Consider the following 23,518-nt stretch of genomic DNA (forward strand, 5'->3'; position numbering starts at 1 on the left):
TTTGAGTCAGCTGCAGCTCATTTGCATTAAAGCTACGTCACAGAATCAGCCCTTGCAAAAACAGGGCTGGAAAGAGCAAATAGAGCGAAATGAGGCATGGCTAAAATGCAGGATCTGTTTGGTATTTTGAAAAAAAAACTTCAGAGACATGTTTTATACTGTATAAGTATAACCCTACAATATATTGTTCAAATATAGCATGATAGGTCCACTTTAAGGTGCAGCCTGCCTCAGCAAACTTGAAAGTTGGCATTAGTGTAGGAACCCAGGACCCAACGTGCGGTTAAAGGCACTTATACGGCCCAAGCCGGCAGGAAGTGCGCCAGGTGTTGAAGCAAATGTTCATATTGGAAACATTTTGGGATAGCATGAAGTAATGCAACGTCAATTAGGCCAAATTTATACGACCAAATAGGTTGATTGTCCCGACCCTCTAATCCAACCGACTGAGTCGTTTGTTGGAAGCAATCAGTATGCCCATGTCACGTGATCGTCAAAAAACATGGCGGACATCCGACTTTAAAAACAAAAAAAACACCAGTTTGTCCTTGTGAAAACCCTCTCGTGGGATTATATCCGTAACGTAGAGGGTTTAAGTTTCACCTTCAACTGCATGTTATGGCAAACAAAGTTTGGTCATAAGGTATTAACTAAACCAGTAGCCCCAAAATGTTGTTTCGTTTGTGACGTATTGTTCATATTTTGATAGAATGTATTTATATTTCTCACAAATTATATATTTCACAAATAAACGTTTGGAATATTCAGGGTTTATACACAGATCCTGATTTCTTAAATAATATAAATGACTGATATTTTGATTTGGTTAGGAATACTGTGCCTATGGGAAGCAGGGACTCGATGTCCCCCGGGCCACAATAAAATCACAGTGCCTTTACAAACCTTAACCCTTGAGCACCATTGGATTGGATGGTCTACCCTCACCACTTCTAGACTAAACCATTGGCATATCCTTATTTATAAGGCTACTCTTAGTATACTCCTACTTTATCTATGGAATTATATATTTCGGAGAAGTACGTGAACTCATTGGCTTCGCTCAGAGGACTTGTTTTTAATTACTGTTCCTAAAGTTCACACTGAACTGGAGAAAAGGGTCTTCAGTAATGCAGCTCCATTTGTTTGGAACTGCAACAAGAGCTGAAACTCAGGCTGCTGGTCTCAGTTTTAAAGAGCTTCTTTGTGAAACAAAAAGCAGACAACTGTCTCAGATGCTTATTATGAAGACGTTTCTGATTGTGACCATCATATGTTCTCTTTATTATATTTGTTGTCTGTAACTGTGCTCGTGCCTGTCTTGAAAGAGAGATGTTTAATCTCAATGAGATTTCACATGGATAAATACAAAAAAACAATAGTACTAGTATGTTTCCGACCGTACAATGCACACATGTTTTAAAATCTATTATTGAATCATAATACAAAAGTTAAATGTTGCTCCAGATTCTCTTGCTTTGAAAGAGAAAGTAGTTCCAAAGGTTGGCCAAGGTAAACACGTATGCATGTTGAATGGTTGGATCATTAATAAGGGTTTATATATTGTAAATGAAGTGAACTCCGCAGACTTGGACAGCTGTTAGTTCACAAGTTGGAAGCCATAGAAGTTTCAACAAGTTGAAACTGACCTTACTTAACCATGATGCTGTTAGAGTCTGGAAGGTGTTAAAACAATATAGTGCACCAACAAGATGAAAGAGTGTTGTGTCTGTTACTTTTTCAAGTGTTATGAGCCAAAAGGGTTTTTGCATCACTGAAGTTGGCGATGCAATCACAGGGCAGAGCTGGTTGAGTGCAGACCCAGCTAATGATCCTTTTCTGGCTTTGAACTTAATTACGTGATGAGGGGCAGAGCTGTGTTTTCTGTGTTTTAAAAAAAAATCTCTCCCAAAAATTAGGCTAGTAGTATTTGCATTCCAGATACAGGGATAGGATCCTGAAACACTATAGGCGCTTTCACACCAAGTACTTTGCTGTACTTAGGTCCCAGTACTTAGTTCATCAGAACTCTTTAGTTCTGATGAACTAAAGCAGATCGCGTTCACACTGGAATAAGTCCCTGAGGGAGGAGTAGGCAAATGAAGCCGCTGACGTCACTTCTTCTTCTTCTGCTTTGGGTTTACTGGCAGGCCGCACACGGCGTATACAGCCACCCGAAGTCCCCGGTCGGAAGTCCCCAGAGTTGGGGACTGCCTTCAGTAGAAGCTGCTGGGACTCCCAGCAGCTTCTACTGAAGCCTTCCGAGTAAATCGCCAGAACGCCGACACCTCCTCATCACTCCACCGCTCCCATGTTTTGTTTTGTGATGCCATAAGTTAGTCTCTCTCCGTTGGTGCGCTGGGCTAATGCTAATGCTGATAATGCTAATGCCAGCAAATACAATGGCGGCTTCACAACACTTTTTTCGGATTTTTACGGGGTGTGGTTTGCGATCCGCCCAGCCAATCAGAATTGGGAACCTTTTTCTCCCAGGAAAGTGCGTGCTCTCTAGCGGGGACTAAAAAGGGGGTAAAAGGTTTTCATGAGCCACTTTCACATCAAGTACTTTGCCGTACTTAGTTCCCCCATGGAACTAAAGAGCAGATCGCGTTCACACCGGAATAATTCCCTGAGGGAGGATTAGGCAAATGAAGCTGCTGACGTCACTTCTTCTTCTTCTGCTTTGGGTTTACTGGCAGGTCGCACACGGTGTATACAGCCACCCGAAGTCCCCGGCCGGAAGTCCCCAGAGTTGGGGACTGGCTTCAGTAGAAGCTGCTGGGACTCCCAGCAGCTTCTACAGAAGCCTTCTGAGTAAATCGCCAGAACGCCGACACCTCCTCATCACTCCACCACTCCCATGTTTTTTTTTGTGTTGCCATAAGTTAGTCTCTCTCCGTTGGTGCGCTGGGTTAATGCTAATGCTAATAATGCTAATACCAGCAAATACAATGGCGGCTTCACAAAACATTTCAGAGTTTTAAGGGGCGTGGTTTGCAATTCGCCCAGCCAATCAGAAATTGGAACTTTTTTCTCTCCAGGAAAGTACCTGCTCTCTAGCAGGGACTGAAAAGGGGGGGAAAGTTCTCATGAACTAAGTTCTCTTTTTGCTTCAACGTTGTATTTATCATCTGAATTTGCAGAAACAAGTTTAATATTCTGAAAGCCAAGACTTTGTTTTATTTGAAATCAGATAAAAACAAACTGTAACGGACCCTGCCGTGTTATCTATGATTACTATACGCCTTATATTCATAATTTCAGCAGAGGGAGGGGAAGTGGCGCTGTGGAAGAGCAGAGTGGCGAGTGAGAGTCTAGCTGTCATCTTCCCTTTACAAGCTTAAAAAATGCCTGTAGCTAATGAGATTGAATAACAATCAAAAATAACAAAATATACACAGCTAGGTCAGATCGCGTTTTATATGCGACTTTAGAGTAGAGGGGAATAATTGAAACGGGATTTGTACAGTGTTCGGCGGCATCTGCCGATGCGAAAATGTGGGGCAGGGCTGAAAAGTGGGGGGGCCAATGGCCCCCTGGGCCCCTGGCCCCCCCGCTTCCGGCGCCCTTGATGTGGAGAGGTTGTTTATCTTCGGATCTATCGTTACCCTGATTTTAAGATCTGTCCAGTGTTTCAGCTTTATGCATTTCATGAGCACCGCTGATAAAATGTCCCACGATCATATTACTTTATTTATATAATACTTTTGTGTCTCGAGCAGTGTTGGGACTAACACTGTTACAAGGTAACGCGATACTGTAACGCCGTTATTTTTGGCAGTAACTAGTACTCTAACGCATTATGTTTTTAATTCAGTAACTCAGTTACCGTTACTACATGGTGCGTTACTCCGTTATTTTTTTTATATAGTCTCGGCTCCCAGACGTTGGTGAGCGGCGCCAACAGCGAGGCGAACAGAGATGAGAACTGTACTTAAGTACAGTACTTGAGTAAATGTACTTAGATACTTCCTGTGTCACATGTGGAGACGCGCTGTGGGCGTGTTTGTGTTTACTAACAAGACTATCATGGTGGCGGCGGAGCTCAAGTCGAGTTTCTCCGCCTGGAGATATTCTCACTATTTCACTTTTGTCGAGCACAAAGAAAATAACGTTTTAGTTAAATGTAAGTTGTGTCTTGGCGGGTCAAATATCCTATCTACTGCCCAAAACAGCAATTCAAATATTTTGAAACATCTGCAGAAACAACATGCCGGGACGAAGCTAGCAGCTAAGATCACAGACCCAGACTCATCCGACGCCACTCCACCTCCACCTAAGCAACAGCGGCTAGATTTTAACCGAGGGACTGCTAGCCAGGGAAAAGTTGATAAAGCCATTGCACGGTATGTTGTAGAATACATGCAGGCTATTTCTACTATTTCTATTGCTATTTCTTGATCAACAGATTGTATTATTCTCCAATGCAATAACAGTATTGAAATGAAGGCTATAAGGGCATTAATGGGAGCCCTTTTTTAAGTAACTAATGCGCTACTGTAAGTTATCAGTAAAGTAACTGAGTTACTTTTTAAATGAAGTAACTAGTAATGGTAACTAGTTACTGGTGTTCAGTAACTAGCACAACACTGGTCCGAGTGCCGGTGTTCTCACACAAGCATATGCACACTCACACCAACAAAAATACACACACAAAGCGGTGCAAAGCAGAAACAGAAACATGTATTTTTCTAGGCAAAACACAAACTGACTGACTTCCCACGGACAATATTTTAACAGTAAGCACTAAATACCCGACTGAAGCACCTCACGTCTTCGAGACGTTGCTAAAAGCATTGCAGGAGAACGCCCCCTAAGGCTCTCCCTCACATAGCTGAACTGACCAATCAGAATGCCTGCTTCATTTGCATATGGCTCACTAGTTAACATGTTGGCCATATGAATGGTCAGCAGTTAGTGGATACATATTGCAGCTTATACGTTAACTAGTGAAGGCAAAATGTTCACTAGTTAACTAGTTCAAGCCTCTTTTGGCCTTACAAGCTGACTATTGAGGCTCAAAATGTGCACTAGTTAACTTTGAGGTCCAAATTGTCCACTAGATAAACTAGTACAATTGTTTTTACCTTACTAGCCAACTAGCAACAGACACTTTATCTCGCTAGTTAACTAGTGACACCGATGTTTTTCTTACTAGTTAACTAGTGGAGGGCATTTTTTCTCACTAGTCAGGTTCCGTTATAAACAGGTTACACTTTGACCATACATGTTACACATTTTTCTTACATGTAAGGCCTTTCTTTCAACTAGTTTTGCTTGTTTTGAACTAGTGAGCAACTGTATGCAACTAGTTAGATATTTGGGGTAAATCTAACCTATGAATTAAAAATTGTTAACCGGGACTTTTGCTCTTTGATGTATTGTAATTTGATAAACTGGTTATATGTGATCAAACTGTCCACTGTTTGGTCATTTACCAGAGAAGAAAAGTTTAAATTTCCAAAAGACTGTAGTCCTCAATCTATAAAACCGGCTAACCATGAGGAATTCCCTGTCAGGAGGATCTAACTTTCTTACTGAGTTGCTCAGTGTACCAACCCTGTAGATTTATCCCGGTAAATAATGTAATAGAGACAGTGTCACTTATCTCTGTCAAACCAACCCCGGTCTTATGTCAGTGTAGATCTGGGTCACTACCCCCAAGTGTTTCCTACTGCTTTCATTAAACATTCAATGTGTCTAAGTATATTTCTATGTATCTGCCTCACACAGATGAGTTCCATTTGGAGAGGAAATTAGATACCAGTCAATTAATATATCTCCTTCCCCTTGTTGCTTTAAGAGGGTTTTTACAAGGGGTTGCTTCAGTCTATTAGACCTACAAATATATCCAACGTCAAACATGCTGTGAAGTTGTTTTCAGTTATTTGTTATAAACAATTTCAAATGTGAAGCTTTACAATGAAAATGAAACAGTGGAGCAGTTGTGTAAATAGCGAGAAGAAGAAAATAGTAGTGATAGAATTTAAGCAAAAGGATAGGAATTGGTAACTCACCGAGGTTACGTATTGTATGTCCCGGCACAGTTTTGTCTCCCTTGGAAAGTCAGCAAGATCCAGGAAGTTGTCCACCACCACTTGTCCAATCAAGTCATGGCGAGAGAACCTGTCAAAGTCGTAGACGCTGAAGTGCAACTTACGACTCGACAGCTCGGCGTACGCCACCGGAAAGAGAAACACCTCATCGAACACTGGGTTGAGTGTCTTGCGGTGCACCTTAGTCTGGTGTTTGGTTTTGCGGTCAGGCAGAAGGTAGATCTTGACGTAAGGGTCAGATGTCCCTGAGAAGTCTTTTGCAGGAAGATCATGGGCCTTGTGGATCTTCACAATCAGCTGCTCCAGGTCAAAGTCAAACTTCAGGACGAACAGAAGACGCCCGCAGCTGTCAGTGGGACGACCATCTTCTGCGTCCACCGACCGCTGCTTGTAGAGTTCTGGTTTGATTCGGCCCAAACCAGACAGTGACTCTTGGCGCTGGAACTGAGCAGGGTTAAATTCCGGATTGGACAAATTCATCTGACGACGGATGGAGTTGTGCCTGTAACAAAGTGTACAATTTGACATATAAGAACATTCAAACCATTTAAATTGACTCTAATCATTATTGAGTCTTTGATGCTTTAAGGCAACTGCTGAATTCACGGTGTCTCTGAAACCAGAGGTCTAGGTTTATGTGACTGTGTAACTGTTTGTATCTGTGTTCAATCTGTCAACTAAAAAAGTTGGACAGTAGCTTTGGGGATTGATTGGTACCGACCGTACAGATGAAGTAGGCTCAGTAATCTGTCTCTGAACCCGGTCCCTGGCCAGAGTGTGGACTTGGTTTTTCTCCAGCTTGGCCTGAGTCTCCAATGGTATGTCAGGCGACGTGTGGCTAATTTTCAGGCCAGACTCCGGGGCAACAACACTGGAGGGGGGCCCCAAAGAATCCTTCATACAGCCATCTTCGCTGTAATCCCTTTCGTCCCCGTCCACCTGTACAGCAGAAAAATGTGTTTACAGTGTGAATCCCATTAAAGGAATGTTAATAAGGGGCAGAGAAAGTAGGATAGGTGCCTCGAGGAATTGTAGAAACTAAACGTTTCTTTCAATTAAACATTTACACTAAAAATGGCAAGTGAACCTTAATTCCCATTTATCACAAAGACAATAGAATATCACTATGAATTGGCAGTCTAGACCTGGATCAAGTGACAGTTCTATCCAGATGTGTGACACATCTTTGATAAATTGAGTGAAATAGTCTTAACCCTAGTCTTCACAAAGTGATTATTTTCAAAGGGTCACGGTTATAGAATATGAGTGCAACATACTGTATCTCGTGAATGCAGCAAAGGGTTCACACACTTGAACCTCATGACCTAGCACCTGTACATGTGCATGGGAATGGCACTAACTTAAAAAATGAAGGTTGCTGTTTCTTACTCAAAAGGATACATTTTTTATTTTTTTATTCAGAGATTCTCAACGTCTTTGTCTTGTTTTCTTTTAATTTAATTGTAGGCGTTAACTTTATTGCACTAGGACACATTTTATTTTTGGTAACAATACGTATTTGTCTTACATTGTTGAATGCCTTTGTTGATAAATACTACTTAACCATAAAATGTACAGTAAATATGGTTGAAATTATTTGAAAGTGTATGAAGTTGATTTGGTTTGATGTGTAGGTGTAGATCATAGGACACAATGAATCATACATTCTTACTCTAACCCTAAGCCCAGCCCTATCACTTGGTAATAAAGTGAATTGAAATTGTGGTAATGGCTTAATGTAGGTATGTCCTATTTAAGGTAATTATGCTTCATCTCAACAGGGAAAAGTTGGTGGGTGTTTATATATATATAGTACAAATATTTTTCATTGTGCTTATTGAGTTAAAACGTGTCTGGGCGTCCATCAAGGCTAAAATGAAAGTTTGCAGACACAGTTACTTGGCCAGCCCCCCTTTTAGGCTCTTGATTGGCTACTCTGCCAAATCTCTGATTCTAGGTGTCTTATTTACTTTTGTTAGATAAAGGTGCGATCAACAGCAAGCTGGTGTTTAATTTGTGTGTATTGCATGGCTGTGACTGTGCCAACTAGAGATTTCAAGGATTATATCTTTCAGTAGTTTATGAGTCATAAAGGAAACTTAATGTATCTCACTTTACCAATATTTTCACTATTGAATGTGAGCCTCTCCTCCTTACCTCTGTGAGGACAGGCTGTTGGTCTCCCCCCAGGAAGTGGGCTCCCTTGAGGACATCTGGGAGGAAGCGGCCGCTCAGTGGTACCCAGCATATCTTCCATGAGACAAAGAGGGAGACGCTGAAGAGAGCCAGACCACAGGTGGTCACCAGCAGGGACAACAGGCTCACCGATACATCTAGATAGAAGAGAGGGGGGGGGGGGGGGCTTAGTGAACATGAACACGGCTTTGCCAGTGATGAATGCTGGCCCAGACAAACCCATCTCCCAAAAGACAGCCTGTGTTTATTCAGAATGCTAGATGAGAAGGAGAAACTATTTAATCTTCACTGTCAACCCAGTCTCATGGCATTTTGTGTTCACCAACACGATTTTTAATCTATTGATTCGTGTTCACCAACACGATTTCCCCTTTTTTTTCGTGATGCACAGCACGATTTTAAAAGCAATGTATTTCTATTGGTAGTCTCACGGCATTACGTGTTATAGGAAGACCGAAAGCTGTGTGGTTCATAAAAACATGTTCTTACTCAATATCAAGCCACAATTATTGTTTTTATTTTAAATCGTATAATTTATGACTTTTGCTGCCGTCTGTGAGGAAAATAAATGGGGCTGAGAGCCTCAGAATACTAAAATCTGTATATTTTAAATCTTTTTTTCCTTCTAATTTGTTATTCTTTTCAAAATAACACACTGTTATTTACTCAACAATAACACATAATTATCCTTGTTTTTATTTATTGGTTTATTTCCATGATCTCTGGCTTTTTTGGCGTCCGTCAGGAACTGAATTTCAAAATAAAAATAAACGGAAACAGAGGTAGGCCTCTAGGAGTTTAGGATGGCGGAAGACACTACACTACCCATAACCCCCAGCTATCGTTTAGGATTACAGTCCCCGTGATTAATCTTCAAGCTCTGGGATTGGATGTTGGAGTGGCAGCTCACCAAGGTTACGCCTAGCGTCAAACAGCTGTTTGAAATGGAACGAAACCATGCCAGACTATCCTAAACTGGAATCGAACGCCCCCCCAGAACTTCACATGCTGGCTATTGTGTTTTGCAAAATGTTCTATGGGACGTCTCTACTGAACGTTTTCGTTTTTCCCACAATTAGAAGTTGCCATGACATTGGATATCAATTTTTTTTCTTTTTATAAAATGTAAAACATATAATTAATAAATGGGTGAAAATTGCTTGGGTCCATAATGCACAGCATTAATATATGCCCACATGACAGCTCATTGTTACTTTGTAATTCTACTCCACTACAATTCAGAGGTTAACCTGGTATTTTTACTCCAATACACTTATTTGAATTACTTTGCAGATTCTGATTAATGATGTGAAATATAAACAACCCTTAAATCAGACTTTAGTTACACCTGAGTAAAATTCAGGGAAGGTCATTGTCAAGTGCCAACAATCAGGAGAGATATTTGATAGTTGGTGCTTGAGAAGACTAAACATTTATCTGCAATTGACATGAATGGAAACGAGTAATAAAGTATATTCATTACTCGTTATTCTCTACTAATAGTTAATTAAAGACTGTATATTATGGCTATTTTGCACATCCCTTTCAAGATTTCAAGATTTTCAAAGGTTTATTGACATATCATATACACAACTACGGTGTATGCAATGAATGAAAATCTTGGGTCACAGGTTCCTCAACAGCGCATTACAAGACATCTATCAATATGTGTGTATACCTCCATCATTAAACTGTCATTTTCTGCACATTTCTTATACTATCTACATAAATAAGAGTATAATTCATATGTATAATATCAGTTAAAATAAGTGCTTCAACATAGTTAACATTGCAGGAAAGCTATATATTAGGCGTTAAGTACTTTGTCAGGTTTAATATTTATCTGTAGATACCCCCAAAGTTTTTTTCTTATTTAAAAGAAGACCTTAATCTAAAGTATTATTTAATATTTAAATAAAGGTTAATTCGTTTTTCTGTTTTGCACCTCCTCCTATTAATATCTTTGTACATCCTGCACTAAACTGTTTTATTGTAGAGATCACTTATAGTATCTTCTTGATTTTTTATATTCTATATTTCTATCATTGACCTTCTACTTCCCCCCTATGAAAGTATGTACCCTTAATATTTTTGTAATCAAATATAACACATAAAAACAATAATTCAATAATGTGCTTTAACCACTAGGTGGTGCACACAAGGTACACACAGCCATAATAACTTTGTATTATTAGTGTAGGACACTTATGTATGTACAACATCTGAAGATGTGTAGTTTTGTTCATGCTTTCACATAATTTTACAGCATATTGCTGTATTATTTCAGACTCAGTATTTACATTCTTATATTCAAAGAAAATCAGTAATATCTTTAAAAACTACAAGTCCTTTTATATCAGCTGTGGTGTAAATATAACCTATCTATGAATTAGATCAAATGTAAAAGTCAGCCGAATTAGTGTTGATACTGCGAGGAGACGTATTGTGTGAAGAGAAATTGAAGATGTTTAATTGTTGATATATTTATGATCCACGTCAAGTATTCAGTTTCGGCGGCATTTCTTCCAGTTTTTCCAAAGGTCTTCTCATCAGGGCTCTATAAATAGAGAACTATGGCAGATCTGTAACATGTAATGCAGCCGAACCGTGTATTACAATGCCGTTATGTGATGACTTTCAAAGAGAAAAGCAAGAACACCTGGGAAATTAAGTATTATTTTATTCTTTTAAAATGTTTTTCCGATTTCATATCATTTAAAACCATGTCCCAACATGCATTGCGGCTAAAACATCCAATCAGCGAGCTTAAACCATAGCTGAGGATCTTGGGTAATCGCTCGAAATGCCTACGTCTGTTTCCGGTTATTTTTATTTTGAAATTCAGTTCCTGACGGATGCTAAAAAAGCCAGAGATTATGGAATTAAACAAATAAATAAAAACAAGGATAATTGTGTGTTATTGGTGAGTAAATAACAGTGTGTTATTTTGAAAAGAATAACAAATTAAAGCTGCAAGCAGCGTTGAGCGGGTCTTCGACGCTCCGCAGGCTGTTGTCCGCACGTCGACGTGTGTGTCTAGGTGTCTCGAGGACTCGGCCGTTGGCAAATGTGGGAAGTTTCAGGCTGATCGGACAATAATAATAATAATAATAATAATAATAATAATCCTTATATTTATTATAGCGCTTTATCAATGACTCAAAGCGCTTTACAAATACACATTACATATACAGATCATACATACATGTAATGGTCATCTACTGTGAACAATACCCACAGGAGCAAGTTCAGTTGAAGTGTCTTGCCCAAAGACACAATGTCAAACGGAATTTGATGACACCCCATAATAAGTTTTGTGCCGTTTGGAGCATGTTAACTGGAGTTATGAGAAAACCGTGTTTCACGGTGACCATTTTGTTACCATAGCAACGACATTTGACGAAATGTCAAAACTGACACGTATGTGTGGAGGGCTTGACGGTTAGCACACATGTGAAATTTGAACACATTTTTACCATTTACACAGGAGTTATAGCAATATCGTGCTTAACGGCGAGGGAAGCGTTGCCATGGCAACATCTTTTGAGGAAAACTCACTATTGTCATTGAAAATGTTGAAAATGTTTTCAAATTTGTGTTTAATGTTCATTGTGTGTTATAAATTATTTTCCTGCTTCTAATCATTTGATGTATGAGTATTTATTTACAGACAATACATTCTATACACTCTGGTACCTTTCTGGTAAGGTAAGTACTCTGATCTGAAAGTATAGATGTTCATTGAGCTACTGCAATTGAGTGAGAGTGTTTCATAATCATATATGACCAGCTTAACCATCAAGTAATCCGAGTTAAAGTTCTACTCAAGATCATACCAGTCTGACCAACTAATGGTGACCAGCGAGAACACTGTGACCACCAGCTTTTACCAGCTAAACCAGCTATCCCGACCAGCTAATAGTGACAAGCTAGACCACTGTGACCAAACCAGCTATCCTGACCAGCTAATGGTGACCAGCTAGAACACTGTGACCACTAGCTTTTACCAGCTGTACATTGTGTCAATGTTCTTCTTACACAGTTATTTAGGTGTAATATTCTCAGGTCCTGGTTGCTGTAAAATATTTATGAAAAAAAGTTATTTGTTTTAGCTGCAGCAATATTATAAATGCCTGTGCGACTTTCTGTCACTTTCCAAGAAGTTAGCATGCCATGTAGGAAAATGACATCCCCATCTCAATCCTCAAGAGAAAGTGAGTAACAGAAAGATGACAGTGTTCTCTGTATGTCTCTCCACAACAACTTTCTTTCTAGTTCTCTTTTTTGTTGCTAGTTGTTCTGAATCAGACTCAACAGAGAGAAACAATTAAGTGTTTTTTGGGTGTCCTTGTTTGGTACAATACCCAGAAGACTCTGTGATACGCAGACAATATTAGTGTTACTCTGAGAATCGGCCAAGTTAGGATATACTCGTATGAGATGGTGTCACAAAATCAAAAATATGCTTTAATAGCTGCTAGATGTCACATTTATATTACATTGCAAATTAGTTCAACTGTCATTTCCTTTATAGCGTTTGCTTCCTGCTAAAAGACCTGAGAGCATCTCTTAATGGAACATCGGAGAGTGCTTAGGCAAAGTCTGAGATGTGTGTATGAGCTCATTTATGGAGGTAATTAGAGTCCAGTCCACAAGTTCAAATAGGAAAACGTTCCACTCATTATGAAATGACAAAGAGCTACTTGAAGCTAGATGAATATCAATGAAAATAAGCATATATCTTTGAACTTCATAATGTTTTCTTAAACTTGCATTCGCTAGACTTTTGTCAACAACTGGACTTATTCTAGATGCATTATTGGTTAGAGTATTATTACACTATATAAAGTAATAGACACTACAGCAAGATATCTTTAGATACAATGTAAAGGAAGGAAAAAAGGAAGGAAGGAAGGAAAGAAGGAAGGAAGGAGGAAAGGAAGGAAGGAAGGAAAGAAAGAAAAAGTGAGAGATAAGATAAATGAAAGGAGGAAATAAAGCAATGAATCAAATAAAAAGGGTAAGGCTAAAGAGCTGCAGGAAGAAAGGACAGATACAATAAGGTGGGTGATAAGGAATAAAGAAAAAAGAAGGGTAAGGAGGAAGGAAGGAAGGAAGTAAAATAGGAAGGAGGGTAAAGAATAAATGAAAGGTAGGAAGAAACAAAGCAAGGAAGGTATCAATGAAGAAAAGGAAGAAGGAAGTAAAGAAACAATAATCTGATGTATGATATCACAAAAATAATTTCCTGATTTTACTTCCAATTAAATGTTGTTCCATAAACATTTATAATGAATAGAAAAGAAGATCTTTTCTGCTCATGTGAACAGCATTACATACTATTTTTAGAGGTGATGATTGTTTCCCCTGATAGTTTCCACCTGTTCCCACTCACCTCATGTTTAAATAGTCCTGTCTCTCCCCTGTCCTGTGTCAGTTCGTCTTGTTTGTTTCCACGAATGGTCGTGCCAAGCCTCAGCTCAGAAAGGATTGCTTTCACTCATGTCTGGTTTTGTTTTGTTGTTAATTTTGTAAGCTTAAGTTTTTCGTTAAGTTCTCTTTTTGTTATGCTTAGTTTTTTCCTCCTTGTGGGCGCTTTTAGTTATTTCCAGTACCTATTCTGTTAAGAGGGATTACCTGATCTGTGAGATTAATATTACATTTTTTTACATTCAAGACTTTGTCTCTGGGTCGTGCATTTGGGTTCATCAGTTTGTGTCGAGGTCATGACACATACTAACATTTTATTAAAGGTTTTAATCCTTTCTGACAACCCTATATCAACATTTTTGCTGCCTCTTGCTCATTTTTAATGCTATACAACCAATGTAAAGTTATGCCAGAAACATGCCGCCTACACCCAATCAAGAACATGCTATTACATTTCATAAGATGTGATCATTACAGTGTCGATGGTATCCATAGTTACAATTACCACTGGCTTCTCCAGCACAGCACGGGGCTGTGAACATGGATGTATGGTCAATGTTTATTTCTGTCCATTTAATTTATGACATTTATGCTGCACTGCTGGCCAAAGTGATTTTCCACGGCACAATATCATTAGCTGTCAAAAGCAAAAGAGGTGTCCAAGGCTAACCAACTTCTATTCAACCATTATTTCAAAATATTTGAGTCAAAAATGTTTTTATATAACATTCCAAACCCTTTGTATATTTAATACTGCTTTTGAAATGAATGAAAAAGCCTGTGGATTCATTTAAAATCCTTTGAGCCTTTTCTAAAGGCTCCGGCTGCTTTTCATGTACCGTTGCAATCAAAGCTCCAAGGCCTGACCCCCGTACAGCTGGTGGTGGTTAATTGGATTCAGGAGCTCCAATAATAAATACGCTAAAGGAAGTCAACAATTATAATTAAAAACGTTAGACATGTTTTGATTAGTGTAGCCGCATGTGGTTGGCTTGCTGAGTTTAAAAATATAAAGTGTGTGATTATTAAGAGGAAGCTTACACAGTGTATGTGGACTATTTGGCAGTAAAATCTCTTGAGTGGTAAATTGTTACCTTTTTATGAAGACCATAAATGTCCACTTTAACTATACTTTAAAAACCTTTACTTGTATATTCTGCAATACATCAAATATATAATTATCATGCTTTAGAGATATATTTTAGTGCTGTTACTGTGAACTTTGAGACAGTGAAATAATAAATTATCTAAATTGATTGCTTATGCTTATCCCTGTTGAAGCAGAAGTCATGAGGTTGCAGTTAGATTGCTCTTTGTCCAACATTTGTTGGGGTCTTCTTTCAGTTTTTTCCACCCATAACAAAACACACAAAATGGTAAGGGATAGATAACATAGGAAGTATCTGCTAACCCTAACTTTAGAGGCGCAACCAATTCGAGAACAATCGTATGCGATGTAGCCACATTTTGATGACCTATACCTGCAATTTGCTTCTGCAGCACGCTCTGCCCTATAAGGGCTACTATCTATTCTGCTTTATATCAAGAGGGCTTTGTATGAATTTGCTTTTTACTGCAATCTGACAGCTGGCTGAGATCTGTGGAGCATGTTGCTGTGTGACAACGTCCTTTGGAGACAACAAAGTGGTGAGTATAATCATTAGAATTCATGAATTCACATACAGTGATTATCATTTTGTAACCTACTTGCTGTTTCCCTTGAAAAAGAGATCAGTGAACTCAATGGGACCTACCTGGTTAAATAAAGGTTTGAAATGAAATGAAATGTAGTTTTACAATAACTTGCCAAATGTTTTCAGATTACGCTAACAAAAGGGATGAAGAGTGCATGGAAATAAAACAATAAACACTTTTCGATGAAAGATACCTTGCCAATGCTAATGCTGTAGAGCTTCTAACTGTGTGACAAGATCCTTTGGAGACCACAATGCAGTGAATTTCACCTTTTTCGGTAAGAATAATTGTTAGATGGAACCTGTTCTAGGCCCATTCCTAAATAAACATGCAGTGAATGAAAATCAGATTTACTGCCAAGTAGGTTTAAACATGTGCTGTGTTGTATAGTGGCGCATACATAAACCCAGTAAGAGGATTGACGTTGTAAAAAACCCAAAATAACAATATAGAGCCATTATAAAGCATATTATGTATATAATACTAATTTAAAATAAATACCAAAATAAATGTAATATATCCACGATGTTGATTAAAAAACAATTAACACTTAATTTTGGGTAGTAATGCTTTATGTGACCTAGTAAATATAGCAATATCGACTAAATCCTATTAGTAAAGTTGGTATATTACTTTGTTACTGCTCACTAATGAGAAGCACATCAGAGGAAGAGATCAGTCAGATTTTCCTCCAACAATTCGAATGGATCTTTCCTGATAGAAACCTTGGCAAGAGGCTGCCTCTGAATTGAATCAAGCTTAAACCCCCAAATTGAACAGAAACACAGATGGCTGCTTTTATTGATTTAGACTAAATCTCCCTTTGATGTAGCGTGTGAATAAACAACATGCTCTAGGACGTCTGACTATCCAGCTATGCTGCAGAAAGGTTACTTTTTGTGGAACTTCAGAATAGGTAGCAAATGAAACAGAAAGAGAGCCAACATCACTACATTTGAAACCTAAATATACCTGCCAGTCCTGCATGTTTAATTAAGCATGTGTTTTATTGTGACATGCACAGCAGTGGCGGTTCTACGGGGTGGCACGGGGTTGCAGCTGCCACCTCAGAAAAATGCCTTGCCACCCCAGCTGCCACCCCAGTTGGCAGCTTTGTTTTGAAAGAAAAGTTGTGGCTCATCGGACATTTATGAGAGAAAATCTCTAATGTCCGAGTGCAAGTGAATGCAGCACAATACGCGAGCCTTGTAACCCCTCCCCCCCTGGCGCGAGCTTGGAAATATGATTGGCAGCGATTTCATTTGAACGGGGGACAGCAAAAAACGAGAAGAATTTCGGATCCAAGTAGACGGAAGGAATAAGGTATTTGCGGTCAGGGTATGGCTGGGGTAGGCTACAGGCAGCCATACCAAGAAATGGCTTAGCCCCACCATGAACAATGATGTTAAAGTAAGCAAAATAAAGTCTGCCAACTCGCGCGGAGTAAATTGCACAGGCTGACAGCAGTTAGTAAGATTGATTTCAGTAGCCACTTGTCACCGAAGACTAGAAACGGTTTTGAACTTTTGTCACGTAGTGATCGTCTTCCCAATAGAACATCTTTGATTATGTCTTCTGGCCAATCAGAATCACGATAACGGCGTGGTGTTGTTGCAGGCAGTCCCGACGGAGAATACTTTTGCTGTAGTACATCTCTATATACATCGATACAACTAAAATAATCGAAATAAGACCCCACGGTTTGATGATTGATAGGTGTGTGGGCTGACTTTCATTTTGACACACAGAACAATGGGGGCTATCCACCCTTATCCACAATGTAAAGTAATTCACACAGCCTCTCCCCTCTTCTCTCTGTGAGGAGCAGCAGGTTCAGCTTTCAGAACAAAGTAACCAAAAACTAAAATGGCATTCATTTTTTTAAATATGTCGTGGAGTAATAGATGTATTTATTTTTCTTCTCAAGAGAGTACCAGAATGTGTATTTTATGTTAGTATTTCAAAAAATCTCCTGGGGGAGAATCCCCCAGACCCCCCTGCAGGGGTTGGGTTTTCAGCATGTCAACTCTTTTACTTGTGGGGAAATTGCCGGATTGGCTCTAGTTCGCCCTTTTTATTTACCACAAGAGAAATGTGCCTTTTTATTTCATACAGTTCAATTTGGATTGAGACAAGGAAATAATCTAAACCTCACGCGTGGCGTTTCACTGTCAAGGGGAGCGTGTATGTAATTGCAAATACTGACTTGAGAGCCCCACCACTGTATGGGTTAGCCGGCCCTACCATAGATTTCCCAACACAAATATTCTGGCGCCGCCACTGTTTGCGGTCTACAATGACAGAGAAGAGTCTGTCAAGTTTGGCTGTACTCAGCATTGAATCAAAACGCACCATATCTTTAAATCGTTTGTGAGGCGTTTTGCTGATCAAGATGGTAATCGCCACATTCAGCTGTTATAGGCATGCCAACTTGATTCTCTGCTAACGGATGAGTCGATGAGAATAATAATCTGTTAAAATGATGACCTTAAGTGTGTAAATATATTTTTCTTCTTTGTGGGGGTCTGCCCCCAAAAAACAGTTTGAAGTCCTGAGAAAGTCAAATAAGACGGTGTGTAAAACTACACTGCCCAGCCAAAGAAAAGTAACCACTTTGATTTAACTCGGCCAGTAGGTACGGGCATTCCACTGGATAATAACTGCAGCGATGTATATGTTTGAGCTGAATACACGTTTTTTAACCCTAACTGATGCAGTTAGTCACTTCTTTAATGTTTGTTCTTTCTGATGTAAAGTCAAGGTTGTAAGTTTTTGCAATGAAGTTGCGGGGCGCTGAACTGTTCTTTTGATTATTTTGATTTATGATAGTAATCACTGGTCTTTCAAATTTGAAGGAGGGTGAGCAAGCATCTTGAGGAACATTCATCATTAACTCCTCCAAAAAATATAGTTTATTTAATAATAACACTGAATATGTGAATCATAACAGTGATTGACAGCTGATAGGAATAATATGATTGTTAATATTATCATATTCATACACACATCGATGAGACAGTTAATTAATGTACTTACTGCAGCAGTCTGCATAGATTTGGTACCCCTGCTGGTCTAAGAGTGAAACCAACTCATTCAGTTAAAATTCATTAAATTATGTCTGCCACCTTATATATTTATATGTAAGGCTTTACTGATGTGCCACAATAATGTCACCTAATGTTATTGATTTAAAATATCAATATTGTGGCTTTCCGAGTTAACATTGATTGATATGACTGCGATTAAATCAGCATTATACTTCTGCCAGGGGATGCCACCCCTGAAATTCTCCTGCCACCCTCTTGCCACCCCGTGAATATTTGTCTAGATCCGCCCCTGATGCACAGGAATATGGATTCATTAACCTTTAAATGTGTATCAGGCTAAAAAGTGCTTCTTTTCACACAGTTAGCTCTGATGGAACTAAGAGTAGCTTATATCTGATGACATAAACATCCATAAAGCTGTTTAGGAATCATTAAAAAAAAGTATAATTAGATGCTCTTTATAACTTGCTGTATAATCTTGTTGCATAATCTTCACCTTAAGTGATTTTCTTCAATATCAAAAATGTGGGAAAGGTGCACAAAATAATGTCTTGTATCTTATTTAGCGTTGTTTTCTCTGACTTCCTGTCTCTGTCACAGCTGGCAGATGCCACAGAAAACCCACTTGGGAGAAATGGTTTCCTATGTCATAATGGAAGATGAGGGAGGAGGCTTAAAAAGTGGAATGATTAAAGCCTAGGACAACAGAAAACATGTATTGATTGAGTTTGTATCCTCATGGATGATTGCACTTATAGCATGTTGCTTTGGATAAAAGCATCAGCTAAATGAAATGAAACGGAAAAAAGGTCATGTGAAGGAAGACCTTCCAGCTCTCAGTTGACGTACCAGTCCTAATGTGTTTTTGTTTGTTCATGGAAGCTACAAGGTTAAGCCAAGTGGCCCATTGTGTTGAGAATGACAGGAGAGAATATCTCTAAACAAGGGCCTCTTTAATGACTGCATTGTACTGTACTGTCTATGCTGCAGAAATAAAACATACACCCTTGTAGCTGTACCTGTCTCAATCTACAATCTACAATAATGGAAAACCTGTGATTTTGTAAGAATACTTGGACATCCAATTGAACAAATTCAGAATTTCTATACAAATCGTCCATTGATAATTACCCGAAGTTTGAAATGCAATAACATAGGTATGGGTAAGATCAGACACCTAAAATACTGTGATGGTGAGCATTTGACACTATCATTCATGAAGAGTAAGGAAATAACTAAATAATAAAATAATAGCAATAAGTATATTTAGGAATTGAACGATAATGTGCATGCATGTGTTTCTATGGTTACACTAGGTGTTAGAATTAGAAACACATGTGTAAAATAAATGAACACCGTTATTCCTCCCATACCCTACTTCTCTTCTCCTTTGATCTTTTTTCAGAATCAGAAATCTTTTATTCATCCCAGAAAGAGGACATTTATACCGAACAGCAGACTAGTAGATAAACATTAAATCAAGAGAAAAACACACATTGAAAAAAATGTAACAACAAATAAGTACACATCCACGGCAAATAAATCCCAGCATTTTGAGCATACTCCTTGTACGGCATTGCTATTTTATTTTTGTGTCTGTCTTTAATAAAATAAAAAATTAATAAAAGTCATCTAAAACCCTTAATGCTTGGGAGAAGTTTAGAATTTTTTTTAAAACACCATTTATTGTTGTGACGAGACACAAACTGCGGTTAACAGTATAGAAAGTCTCTTTATTTATTTTATTAAATCTATAGGTCATAATTGTGGGGGAAACTTCTGAAGTCAGGACTCAATTACCTCATTCACACCAACGGTGTTTCAGGGCCGGTTCGGAGCTGGAGCTTGAAAAGCACCAGGTTTTCCTCTTCACACCGCAGCGGAGCAGCCTCTTAGCTCCGAAATCCGGTTCATTTCTAGCACTAAAAAATTGTCCGGCCAGAGCAAAAGCACCACATACGTCACGCTTACGTCGAGGCGGGGGCAGGGGCAGGGGCGGGATCAACTCCTGAACAACAACAAAAAGCTGGCGTTTTATCCAGTTTGTACACAACGAGAAACTTAACAAGCAGCAATGGTCCACTGAAGAGACCAGCTACCTACTGGGAATCTGGTCTTCCGAAGAGGTACAGAGGAAGCTGGAGCACAATCGGCCATTGTTGTTGTTGTCGGTGTGAGCTGTGAGGGGTTTCCGCGCAGTTTGGCTTTATGAAGCAGGCACGCAAACGGTTACGTCATGACGCAAACGATGACGCAATGACGCAGCACCAGTCGGACTCTGGGCAGTGTGAAAAGAGCCGGAGCTAAACCGAAGAACCGGTTCTGAACCTGAAAAGCTCTAGCACGGAGCTTGAACCGGAGTTGCGTTGGTTTGAATGAGATAAGAGAGACACAAGGAGAGCTGGAGCTTTGATGGCAAACACTGACGGTTTGTTTGGAGCTTCGGCCGGAGAATTCACAAGACACGTCAAGGGCCACGAGTTGACCACACGGTTGAGATGCCACAATCAATTCTGAAGAACTCTACCCCAGACCCGTGTATTTAGCTAGTTCAGAGAGAATAATCAACATTGTGCATAACAAGATAGATTGATAACACCTCTATCAGCTGATGCCAACAGGCAGGAACAGGGAGTCAGAACACTGAGAGCACAGCACCCAGGGTTGCAAGTGCCTGTGCTCAGTCAGGACAGTATGAACTGATAAACTGGGTCAAAGTTATGGGCCTTGGAAAATATTTCCCCAACAATAATAATATCCATGCACTCTATGATTAGTGACTTTATGGCCTGTTTTATTGTTGATTTTATTTTTGTGGAGCTTTAGTGCTGATGAGTCAACCCAGTCTCACGGCATTTCGTGTAATATTCACAAAATAAATATAATCTATTGATTCGTGTTCACTAACATGATTTCCCTTTTTTTTCGTGTCACACAGAAAAAGCAATGTATTTCTATTGTTAGTATAGAAATACATATGTATATATATATATATATGTATATATATACCTGCACCACGTCTTTTTGTCCGGTCGGGTCTTGGAAGACCAGAAGCTGTGTGGTTCATAAAAACATTTTCTTACTCAATATCAAGCCACGATTATTGTTTTTATTTTAAATTGTATAATGTTGGACTTTTTTTGCCGTCCGCGAGTAAAATAAATCAGGCTCAGAGCCTCAGAATACTGAAATCTGTATTTTTTTCAATCTTTTTTTCCTTCTCATTTGTTATTATTTAATGCAGGCACAAAACATGCTACTGATAGAAATACATTGCTTCTAAAATCGTTCTGTGTCAGAAAACTGAAATCTGTATTTTCTTTAATCTTTTTTTCTAATTTGTTATTATTTACATTGTTTATAAAATCGTTCTGCGTTTGATTTTCAAAATCAAACGCTGGGCTCAGACAGGAGCTTTTAAATCCTGACCGCGTTGCCTCTGAACAAAAGGTAAAACACGCACTCACACATACATTACATTACAGTACATTTGAAAATACTGATGCATCAGAATATAATTTACATTTTTGTACCAGAGAACAATGCACCCCCTATCGTGAACTCACATGATCTCATGGGGAAGTAAATGTCAACAAGTTAGAGAAGTTAGTGTAATACTTTGCAGTGTGTTGTGATCAGAAAGTAGTGACATTATCTGCCAACTCCTGAATATCAAACATGTTTGAAATGTCGGGGTATTCCCTCAATATCTATTTAGTGAATTGGCATTAACTTGGGTACAACGTTCTGTCACAGGTTTGATACATTTGTTGTTTTCTGGTTTTGCAGTTAATTAACTTTCCTTTCCTTTCAGATCCTGCCTTTTTAAAACTGCCAAATGCAGGAAAGACGGCCAGCAATATATCGCCAACATGTAAATTCCTAGAATATCACTGCCCATCTTCAGAATTATCTGACTATTACATTTGAGGTAAGCACGCTTAGATGAACGTTTAATAAACTATACGATGTCTTTAAGATATCAAAATAAGCCTGGTTACTGCGTTAAATTATCTTATTCTAATATTTTTGGGGATATATGATATCTTCTCTTCTATTCCACAAACATTTATTTTAAACAACACATTAACTTGACGAAACACTCTAATGTGATTAAAGGCAGATCCACTTGTGTCTTAGATGGGGCAGTGATATCATAAAACTGTTCATTCAAGTTTAACTCCTTCATATTTATCCAACATGATCGTTTACTTTTTGTTCATGAAGTATGACGCTCTGCTGTCAGTACGCTTCTCCGTGTTTTGTTTGATTTACCGAGTTGATAACCATCATTGTAGGACCGCTTAGCGAGATCACGTTTGTTAGGGTTAGTTAAGCCAGATAACTCAAACATATCCAGGGTCTGTTGAAATGGCTTCGTAGTACAGTCCTCTGGTTTCCTGTGTTTGTTCCTTGGATCCTTGTTTACTGTTTGCAGAGAGTTCAGTTATCTTTGTTAAGCATTGCCTTGCCTAAAAAAGATTAAAGGGTTTTTCTGTGTACGTCCTGCATTTGGGTCCACCCTTCATTGCCCTCACGTAACAGTTTACATTGTAATATCTCCAAAATGATGCTACCTAAGGGGTTAATACATTATTAAATATAAAGTGCCAATGATTATGACTGTTTTATGGTTCCAATGCCTGCTACTGACAGAGAGTAGGCCTCGGGTTATAGCCATCTCATTAAACTCTTAGATGTACACAATATATTCAGTCTATGATAGTAGTCCCTCCTTCAGGGAGAGCAGCACTGAGTACAGTTCAATAAGCTGCAACAGCCAACTCAACAGTGGATAAGATAGAAGAGACAATAACTGAGGTGAAAGGGCATGGGAATGTAGTTGCAGAGGGTAAGCATGGGGATAATGTCTTGGAAATTACTTTTTACTGTGTTAAGTGGAAACAAGGGAATAGCTGTTTATTGATAACACCAGAAGGAATGTAGTTCTAGGCAATTTAAATGAGCGTTGTCGATTGGTTGATTTCCAATTAGGGGAAGAGAATAAAGGATGAGAGCCATTAACTTTATTGAGCTCATTTGTCAATATCACCAGGGGTTCAAAGATTTCTAATCCTAACATCCAATAATGTTATG

At 38.9% G+C, this 23,518-nt stretch overlaps 1 protein-coding gene across 3 annotated transcripts in view; it reads right to left on the reverse strand.

Moving 5' to 3' along the window:
- syt9b (synaptotagmin IXb) overlaps positions 1–23,518 on the reverse strand; it is an 80,980-nt gene that overhangs the window by 51,702 nt on the left and 5,760 nt on the right. For all 3 annotated transcript variants that reach the window (XM_079682042.1, XM_079682043.1, XM_079682041.1), the window contains exons 2-4: positions 8,211–8,386; positions 6,775–6,992; positions 6,015–6,555 (exon numbers count right to left, since the gene is read on the reverse strand). In XM_079682042.1, coding sequence (XP_079538168.1) covers positions 6,015–6,555; positions 6,775–6,992; positions 8,211–8,386 — 935 coding nt within the window. The remainder of the gene's footprint in view (positions 1–6,014; positions 6,556–6,774; positions 6,993–8,210; positions 8,387–23,518) is intronic.

The sequence above is a fragment of the Notothenia rossii genome (assembly GCF_949606895.1).
Source record: "Notothenia rossii genome assembly, chromosome: 5".
NCBI lineage: Eukaryota > Metazoa > Chordata > Actinopteri > Perciformes > Nototheniidae > Notothenia > Notothenia rossii.